The sequence below is a fragment of the Octodon degus genome, unplaced genomic scaffold (genome assembly GCF_000260255.1).
Source record: "Octodon degus isolate 3935 unplaced genomic scaffold, OctDeg1.0 scaffold00096, whole genome shotgun sequence".
NCBI classification, from domain to species: domain Eukaryota; kingdom Metazoa; phylum Chordata; class Mammalia; order Rodentia; family Octodontidae; genus Octodon; species Octodon degus.
In genome coordinates, this window is record NW_004524672.1 from 4,708,725 (window position 1) to 4,719,152 (window position 10,428).

The 10,428-nt window shown below is 42.9% G+C and overlaps 1 protein-coding gene across 1 annotated transcript in view; it reads left to right on the forward strand.

The window, feature by feature from the left end:
• Wdfy1 (WD repeat and FYVE domain containing 1) overlaps window positions 1–10,428 on the forward strand; it is a 45,428-nt gene that overhangs the window by 31,828 nt on the left and 3,172 nt on the right. The window contains exons 6-8 of the mRNA XM_004638157.1: window positions 1,226–1,338; window positions 3,163–3,289; window positions 4,697–4,802. Of these exons, the coding sequence (XP_004638214.1) occupies window positions 1,226–1,338; window positions 3,163–3,289; window positions 4,697–4,802 (346 nt within the window). The remainder of the gene's footprint in view (window positions 1–1,225; window positions 1,339–3,162; window positions 3,290–4,696; window positions 4,803–10,428) is intronic.

Genomic DNA, 10,428 nt, shown 5'->3' on the forward strand with positions numbered 1-10,428 from the left:
TATATATATATATATATCTGAGGTTTATAAATGAGCTACAAGATATGTAATATTTTTGTTGCATGCTGTGTGCACACGCACGTGCATGTACCCTCCTTATCGTGGTCTCATAGGTGCCGTAAGGATCCCTAGATGTTGACAGCTGCCTTACAGATCTCCACTGCTGTGTGGAATTGTGTGCTACAGAGCTCACTCTGGCTCCCGGCTGCTGTGGGCCGTGGGTCCCTGCGATGATGGGCAGGGTTGAGATGGTCAGTGCCCGGCGTATATCTTGGAGGAAGCTCCAGAGTGAAATGCCTGACCTCGTAAAATTCTTATCCTATCAGAACTCATTAAAAATGTTTACTTCACCTGAATGAGCAACATGAGATATTTAAAACAAATATTTAAAATCGTACCTTACACTTTCAGGGCAAAGAAAGGAAAATTACTCAGATGTTGTGCTCTGTTTCTGATAAGATTTGTGTTTCTGTCGTGTGCAAGGGCTCTTGGGATGCATACAGTTATAGAATATGGCACAGATTTGTAGCCACGGCCTGGCTGTGTTCCCGTGCTTGCCTTTTGCAATAGTAGCAGTTAGCGTTACCTCGTGGTGCGGAGGATGCTGGTTTTCCTTAAGTGTTTATGGGCACAAACTGAGAAAGTAGTGAATTTTTTCCAATAGTTAATGTATCTTGAGAGGGACTTTACTTCTACCACACATAGCTGGTTTTTGAATTATTAACCTAGCCACAGTAATTTAAAGCAAATCCTCCTCCTCATTTAAAGCTGACCCATCTAGGCCCAAAGAATGATGGGCTCATGCCCTGTGTAAGTTGTCAGTTTGCCATTATTTTTAGAAATATTTCATAAAAGGCATTTTTCGCCAGTGTTCTTATTTTCATTATTTAACAGTTTAACTCTCTTGTTACTTTATTATAACTACCTGCCTGTCTTCACTACCAGCTGTTACCTCTTTTAAAGCCAGTTTTAGGATTTTGGTGTACGAAGAGGAGCTCCCTGAATTCTTGTTGAATGACTATCAACTTTTCCCATATTTCTAGCTGTTTTAAATTTTTATTTTCAATATTGACGCACTGTGTGATTACATTTGAGTGCTTCCTCTCAGTGAAGTCCTAGTTTTGTGCTTATTCTGTCTAATTCCATGTTCCATCTGTGAGTAAAGCTGCTATTTCCTGTGGGAAGACTTGGTAGTCGTGTTGTATGTCCTTGACTGTGTCCTCAGGTACGATTTTGATACTCAGTATGCGTTTGTTGGTGATTATTCTGGACAGATCACCCTGCTGAAACTCGAGCAGAGCACGTGCACAGTCATCACCACCCTCAAAGGACACGAAGGTAGGCTGTGTCAGCAACCAGCAGGCTTGTGTCTACCTGAAGCATGAATACTCAGCTCTCGTCTTCACAGTTCATGAATGAGCAACTCTTCATGGTTGGTCCAGTCAATTCAGTGATTGGCTGGGATCTCTCAGTTTTCAATTTGATGGGATCTGGAAATAAAAAATGTAAGAGAACGTAGGGTTTAGTTTGATATTGTCAAAAACCCTTCTAAATTGCTTCAATGAAGAATATTTTATTGTTTGCATTTTTAAGTTACTGTTTTCCTAAGATCTTTAAAATCTTAAAATTATAAACAGTAAGACTTATAGAAGAATTGCCATTATCATTTAATCTGTTAGTTTGTAGGATATTAAGCAAAACTTCTTAGGTCAGTACCATTAGAGGAAGTGTATGGACTGGCTCAGCCCCATATTTGGCAGCACTCTGGCTAGGGAGTGGGACACTGGAATTACTGGATGGAAAGATCCTTGCTTCTTTAGTGCAGTGAGTTGGCAGGCATCTGTGGAGGGACCCTAAAGCCTCACTGGCCATATGGGGTAACTTTCTGTGTACATAGGCATTATAGATTGTGTTCATTGAGTGCTAAGATTTAATGCAAATAGTTTGTCATAAAAGTTCTCTCAAGAGTTATAAATTAGAATCTTTGAGGTCATCTGGTTTAAACTGAGGAATTGAAGATTTGAAAGGATTAGTGGTGGACCTATTTGTGACAATAGTGTTTTAATTATAAAAACTTAAACTTGTGCTATACATTCTAGCTAGCTCATTCAGGTAAAAAAAAAAAAAAAAAAAAAAAAAAAAAAAAGACTGTGGCAAATCAGGAACTTTCTAGGGAAACAGGGAAAAAACAAGAAGAACAAGTTAGAATAGATTTGGGCTGCAAAACATTGCCCCTAAGGAAACCATGTTCTGTCTCTGACTAATCCTCTCATGACCTCCAGACCTGTAAGTCCCCTCTGGGCTGCTAGGGGCAGAGTGGACTCTGTGACTCCTGCATGTTCATCTCTCAGGTGCAGCTGCCTTGGGCAGGACATAGGATTAAGCAGTCAGAATCCTGCAGACTTGACTCCTGAAGCTCATTGTACAGAATGCTTGTTTCTTCACTTTTATCTTGAGAACCTGCAAGTATTATTTTAACAGTTTTTGTATACCAAAAAAATTATCATTAGCTTGTGTAACTGGTTCACTTTGTTTAGTTAATTAATAATCTTTCCTAGGCAGATAACAATGAACCATGTACAGGTGTATTGAAATAGAAATTTGTAGAAAAGAGATTTTCTAGAGTATGAGATTTGGTTAGCCAGATTATCTATTTGATAAGATATAGTGGGAAATGTGAGTCCTGGATTCTTACCTATTTTTTGGGCATAATTGTTTGGTTTACCTACAGGCTTTTTTCTGAGACATGTACTTTTCTTCAGTGTAGGTATCATGTTAGGGTAAAATGTCTACAGGGTCCAGGACCTCGAATAAGCTAAATTTTCATCTTGTATAAAATGAGCACAGTAAACTGCACTAACTTTACTCAGAATGTTATTAGTAGGAACTTCTTTTCCTACAGGAGCATTTTCTGAACTAACATTTCATGTATAGCTGCCTTATGAATACTGAACAAGAAAATCATTGGACATACTAAAAGTTACTTTGATGCACAATTGAAAACTATTTTTACAGCTTTGGGTAATGGATATCCTGGGTCCTGTCTGTGAGCCAGGAGAAGGATCTTAAAGGCTCAGCCAGGCCTGGTTCCCATGTGAGCTGTCAGATGTGTGCTTCCTGGAGCAGAGTCACATTTAACCCACCCTCTCTTTCTTATCCCAGGTAGTGTTGCCTGCCTCTGGTGGGACCCGATTCAGCGGTTACTCTTCTCAGGAGCATCCGACAACAGCATCATCATGTGGGACATCGGAGGCAGGAAAGGCCGGACGCTTTTGCTTCAGGGCCACCAGTGCGTGACTTTTGGTGAAGTGGAGCTGGAATCTGAGGGTGGGGAGCTTGGAGGGAGCTGGAGTATTTCAGTCCAGACTTCTTCCTTGCTCTGTCCTTTAAGACAGCAGTTTCATAAGGCAAAGTCCACATTTATTTATTTATTTATTTATTCATTTATTTATTTATTCCAAGTCTGTTTTTAATTCCTGTTTGTGGATCCTGAACAGTACCTATCCAGATATTTAGCAGCCCCTTTACTTCAAACAAAGTTCAGGTTTTCTTCCTCTTTAGTCCAAAGAGCATTTGCCACCTTTCTGTCTGTGCTAACTGCTTAGGGCAGGTGTGAGTTAGACACTGCTGGTGAGGACTTTGGCCACATAGAATGTGTGTCATGCAGTACCAAGGTATTCTTAAATTGGATGCCTAAGTTTTTTTTTTAAATTGTAAAATGCATTTCAATAAGAAATAATGCACAGTTTTACACGGCCCTACTAATATCTCTGACCTTTTCATACTTAAAATCTTGTCTTATCTGAAAGGAGGAGCACCTTCTCCTTTACCCTGTTTTCCTTCCTTCCATGTTTTGTTCACGCTGTGGCCATGTACTGTAATCAGGATCAAGTTGAAATTTAGCCAAGGAAAGATTAGGTCCACAAGTCCACAGCTGTTTCCTGGGTATCATCTGGAGGAATGGTCTGACAGGCTTGCAGAAGGGGCAGACCTCTTCTCCCTGTCAGTGCATGGTGTGTGCCCGTGCACCTGCATGAGCATGCCTGCTCCTGGCACCTTCTTCATGGTACCTACTTGCTCATATGGGCTGCACTCCAGTGGAAAGTTATACCCCTGCTTCTTCTCTGTTTCTGGACAAGTAGATAAATTTTGTGTGCTTGAAGGAGAAATCATGGAAATTAGTTTAGAAGACCATACTCCATTTTCTGTCTCTGTCTCAAAATTCTGAATGATAGATTTGAAAGTGGTGATGTTGGGCTGGCCAGATAGCCCAGCAGAATAAAGTGCCTGCTTAGGCAAGCACAGGGACTAGGGTTCAGTCCCTGGCATACCATGCCTGCCCTGCCCCTGGAGTGTGCTGAGATGGTGACTGAGACTGGGTGTGGTGGTGCACACCTGTAATCCCAGTGCTTGGGAGGCTGAGAACAGGAGGATCACTACGAGTCCAATCTGTGTAGTGAGACCCTCTAGACCCTGTACCAAATATGTAAAAAAATTGGTGTTTATATTAGAAAAATTATAATTCTTCATAATAAGCCATAGGATGCCAAGCAGTTTCTGGTGTGATCCCTGTACCATACAAACTATTCAGTGATAAAATACCCCTTAGTAACTTGAATGAGGGAGGAGAATCGAGCTTAAATAAAGTGTCTGGGTTTCTCTGCACTGAGACCTGTGTCTCTTGTGCCGTTTGCAGTGACAGGGTGCAGTCACTGTGTTACCTTCAGCTCACCAGGCTGCTTGTCTCCTGCTCCTCGGATGGTGGGATTGCAGTGTGGAACATGGACGTCAGCAGAGAAGAGGTAAGAGGCAGAGCAGGGCAGGGCTGCTGGAGAGGCCCTGAGAGCCTGCCTGACTTCCCCATTTCGCTCACAGTGAGCAGTCCCAGGTTGTCTCTCTTGCACCTGCCGGTGTTGTCTAATGGCCTGCGTGTCATTTTGCATGCATCCTCCCCACAGCTGAGAGCATCTACCAAGGAAAGCACTGTGTGCTGGCAGATAGCGTCTCATCTACCTTGCTGCCTTGCTGAGCCCAGCGGCAGCCTTGGGCCAGCGTCAGCCTTGTTGTGGGCCCAGGAACTGGGCTTTGTGGAGCCCTCTGGAGCAGCCTTGTGGCCCCACCACACTCCTGTGCAAAGCCTGAGGGTGTGCCAGGGAGGTCTGTGGCATAGCAAGGCACTTATTTTTCTCAGAAAATGTCTCCATATCTTCACTTATTTTTCACCTGGTTGGTGGTGGTGGTGTTCCTCTTGGGCATCCTGATTTTTAATTGGGTGGGGCCACTAACATTTACGGAAGTGCCTCCACTTCTCTGAGCTTTCACTGCCTCTCCCATAAAGTAAAATTACTGAATTTGTTTCTGTAGATGACACTGTAACACACTACATAATCTGTCTGCTTTTTCCTAGGTAATATGCTATAAATAATAAAACGGGGTTCATAATGTAGGGACATAATGATGGCTACATGTTTTTAGTAACCTTGCAAGACCCACATGAAATAATTACTCCTTTTTTATTTTCTAAAAAGAATCTCTTGATAAGTCTTGAAGTAACTGGTTATTAACCATGTTTAACACTGGCTTGAGATCAACAGACTCTAACATGCTCTTTGTCAGCATCTGTGTGCATTGTTGCGTATTTGTCAGCTACTAGTTCCACGTTCCACGTCACATAATGGCGAGCTGAGTGTACATCTGGGGTGGGTAGAATGGCCCCATTGCTCCGGTGCTTCCTGTGCGGGTGAATCGCTTCCTTTGAGTCATCTGGGGAGAAGAAAGAGTAGAAGTGATGTCAAATAGATGAGTTGTTTTGGGCAGGGTTTTTCCCCTTGCTGAGTAAATGTAGTACAAAGGAAAGCAAGTGTGTTCTGGAAGGTTCTGACTCCTAGTGAGGCTTCAGTACACTTGCTGAACCAAAGGCAGAGGAGGTTGACCTCGTGTTCTCCAGCTCCAGGGTTCTTGCCTCCAGTTTCCAAGTCACTTGTGAAACAGGCACAACGGGCTGGGGCTGTAGCACAGCGGCATAGTGCTTGCCTGGAGGGTGGGAGATTGCGAGTTCAGTTCCTGGAACACACAAAGCAAAACAGGCACAGCATATAAATGAGCAAGAAACAGTAACTGTGGAGAATGAGTATAAAGAGAACTTGTGTTGGAACCAGCACTTTACAGAACATGTAGTATTTGATACATGAGTGTAGTTAAGTGGCGGCAGTTAGTGTTACTATGGCGACGAGCAACTCTGGCCATACTTACCTCTATGAACATTAGATGGAAAGTGATTCAGAAATGTGAAGCAGCCACTGATTGATCAGTATTCCCCTTTGCTTTTCTCAGTGCAAAACTTTTTCTCCGTAGGTAACAAGCCCAGAGCAGAATGGCTTATGATAGTTTGCAGTTTCGCATCAAATTCCAAGTAGTAAAAGAAAGGAAGTTATGGCTACTTTTATATTAAAATCTGTTCCAAAAGCCTATTTATTTTTGATACTTATTTTATTTTACCTCAGAGTATTTCAAGCATATTGTTTTTCTTCTCTAGAGCCCCTCTACCCTCTAGCACAGTAAATTAGTGTTCTTTCTTAAAGCCTTACCCTCCCCAGGTAAGAGCTCAGCTCTGTTGGCTGTCCCACTGCAGTCCTGTGTGGAGACCCACACGACGACGTGAATGGGCTGAGTACAGCCTGGCAGACAAGCAGATGACGCAGCCCGGCCTCCCTAGGGCTCTTCCTCCCCTGCCTACTAATGGCGGCTCGTGGAGATTCTGCGCCACAAAAAGTGCCTGCGGTGCCGGGATGCTGCTGCCTGCATTTCTTTTTTTTTTTTCCCCATAATTTTATTGAGATACAAACAGCAATAAGACAGTTTCAAACCAAATTGGTAGGATGGTTTCAATAATTCGCACATTGCATGCATTCTTCCTAGTGGTTAATTACTGTACAAGATGCGGACATGATATCCTATTTACAAACACCATTAGAACAAATCCCTTTATTCATTAAGAGAATGTAATCTATCCTAACCATTTTGAATACACAGATACAAAATGAACATTCATCTGTATCCCCTTTTTTGGTTAAGTTCCATTTTTTAATATTATAGGTGTGTAAAGTCAGCAAAATATTATAAAAGAGTCCAGTAGTCCATAATAGTATTGGGTCTTCTGCTTCACTGGCAATGTCAGAAATTGTTGACCTGAGTGCCCTACAGCTCAACATAACAGCATGGTATCCCTCTTATACTTCGTGGTTTTTGTTTTTGTTTTTTTTTTTCAACAAATAATACACTGCATATATTCTTCTTAGTGGTTAATTGCTGTACAAGATGCGGACTTGTGATCCTATTTACAAACACCATTAGAACAAATCATTCTATTCATTAACAGAATGTAACTATATATCTATCTCAACCACTTTGAATACACAGATACAAAATGGACATTCATCTGTATACCCCATTTTTTGCATTTCTGAGGATTGTGATGCAATTTCCTGAAATAAACCATGGAGGGACAGGGTGCTGCTCGGTGGTGGGGCATTTGCTTAGCAAGCACAGGCCCTGCGTTCAGTCTCCAGCACTGGAGGGAAAGAAGAAAAGTGCGTGGCATTTACAAAACATGTCTCTTTTGTTCTGAGGTTTTTTTTTTTTGTTTTGAGGAAAGATCTCCTTTAGGTAGCCAAGGTTGACCCTGAGCTCAGGGCGACCCTCCATCTTAACCTCCCAATGTGTGTATCATCACTGCTGGCTCAGAACACTTCTTTTTTTTTTTTTTTTTTTTTTTAATGTATTTAGTATAGGGTCTACAGGGTCTCACTACACAGATTGGACTTGTAGTGATCTCCTGTTTTCATCCTCCCAAGCACTGGGATTACAGGCATGCGCCACCATGCACAGTCTAGTTGCTGGCTCAGTGCACCCCCAGGGGCAGGGCCAGCACTCAACACTTCTTAGTGGGTATATGCGCCCATTGTGTTAGTGATAGGAAACTGAGGCATGGAGAAGTTAAGTAATGTCCCTGAAGACAGCACTGAGACTATTAGAAAGGAGCTGAGAACTTAAAAATGACTTAGCTATACATGTAAAACTACCCTTGTTTGAGGTTGAGTCACTTGAGAAACATATTGAAGGGCTGAGAAATCCATTGGTGAGTTTCTTGACTGACACTGCCAGGGAGAGAGGACTTCTTGTGGAAAGGTATTCTGGGTAACTGAAATGTGAGCCTTCAGATGACGAGTCCTCATGAAGATAACCAATTGCCAAACATAGCTAAATTTTACTCATTTTTCCATGATTCAGTTTCATCTTTCTGACTGCAAATCAGTGTGTTGCATGGTAATAGAATTTTGTGTCTGGGTTTTAGTTTCTTTTGGGCCAGTAGGTTTTCCTGGAACTATCAACCCAGTTGTACCTGCCTCTACCCCACTTAGGACACTTTGTGACCTGCTGGGGACCTGCAGTTGTGTGGATCAGAACAGGCCCTTGGGAGCTGAGCATGTGACTTGGGTATGGCCCCTGCCTGACATTTGTGAGGCTGGCGTTGGTCCCTGGCACCACAAAGAACAAAAGAAAAGCAAAAGGCCAGTGATGTTGTAAATGAGACGCTAAGGGAGAAAAATGCGGACTTTTAATTCAGGAACTTCTCAGCTTCCTTCTGCCCACCCCTCTGCAAATTCAGATGTGTTTGCTTCCCCTTTATTTCAGTTGAGGGCCAGATTTCTTTTTTTCTTTTTTCTTTTTCTTCCTGTATTTTAGGGAAAGGTCTACAAAGTGTTCAGGGTCTCACTACTAGATCGGATTCATAGTGATCTGCCTGTTTACAGCCTCCCAAGAGCTGGGATTATAGGCGTGCGCCACCACACCCAGTCTCAATTGCCATCTCAGCACGCCCCAGGGGCAGGGCCAGCCCGGCAGGCCTGGGGATCAAACCCCCAACCCCTGTGCCTACTTGCAGGAACTTTAATCCACTGAGCTATTTGAGGGCTAGATTTCTTAATTTCATATAACAAAAGTTTTTTTAAAATTTATTATAAAATGATATTTAAATGTGTGGCCCAGGAAAGTAGAGAATTCAGCATATTAAATGTAGATGAAAGATCAGTGAATATCTGGAGCAACAAGGAATAAATGAAGTTCATAAATCAGAGTTGTTTTGGTTTTGCTTGGTTCAGGTGCTGGGGATCAAACTCAGGAGTTTGTATCTGCTGGACAAGTGCCCTACCCCTGAGTTGCACCCCAAACCCTCAGCGCTGTCTTTAGACTTTGCATTTTGGAGCAGTAAATTGAGCTCCACATTTCCTGCTGTTGATTTATGATTGTGTGCAGCAGAGCCTCAGCGGGGCCCCTGAAGATGCTACGGTCTTTGCTGGGGTTGCTTGAAGAGAGCTGCAGTGAGGGCCCTGTGTGCTGATTTTTGTGGCATGTGGCCCTGGTTTGCAGGTCTTACACTTGGCTGCCCACAACACTGGACTGGAAGGGGTGCCTGCATTCCTCCCCTGCATTTACATGTCCCCGTGCTATTGGCAGCACAGCCCACCCGAGGGGCACCTCTCCTGAGGGACATTGTCCCACACAGGAGCCCGAGTCCCACCAGCCTCTATGTCCACTGCTACGCTGGTCATGGAGATTGAAGTTCTGTGTCAGAATGGGAATCTCCCACTCTCCTCATTTCCACCAGCTCCCTGGTACTTGAAGATCGGAAGAGACCTATCTTGTGTCTCATCCTGCTTTAGTCTATTTGGGAATATCTTAACACCCCCTTCCCCAAGCACAGTCTTTCTAGTGGTTGTCATGTGTAGAAATGCTTCTAAAGACATATCTGAAGAGAGAAACAGGAATGCCCAAAATTTTGGTGCAATAGAAAACAAGGTAAGAACTAGGAAATAAATTCTTTAAATCAAAACTCGTGTAATTTCCTATAAGCCACCCCACCTGTAGTGCACATTTCCTAAAGGGCAGTATCATTTGGAAATTCTGTGATAGCCACCACTGTGCCATGTTAGAAGGTACATTTTTCTTGAGTTAACTTTCGGAAAAAATTTCTCTATGATGTTTGCTTGGAATGAGTGAAAGAAAGTAGTGTTTTCTGCAGGATTTCTTACACCTATATAAAATCAAATGATTGGAGTTAAACAGTGTTTTAAAGGATGTGTTAAAATTAAGTACATTTGATTCTGTTGTTGTTGTTTAGAGAAGTATTTTCTAAGTTTAGGTAAATTTGACACTTGGATTCCTGTTTCAGTGAAAATGCTTGGCAGGCCATTGCTATATGGAGATGAATGAGGCCAGCAGATGGCTGACTGGTTAGTGTGGAGGAGGAATCCCAGAGTGCCAGAGTGCCTTGTGCAGGGAGGCTTCCAGAACCCTGTGGCTCACGGGATCAAGGGGCTGCTGATGACAGATGCCCGCTAGCAGCTAGGGTATCGGGTTTTTTTTGTT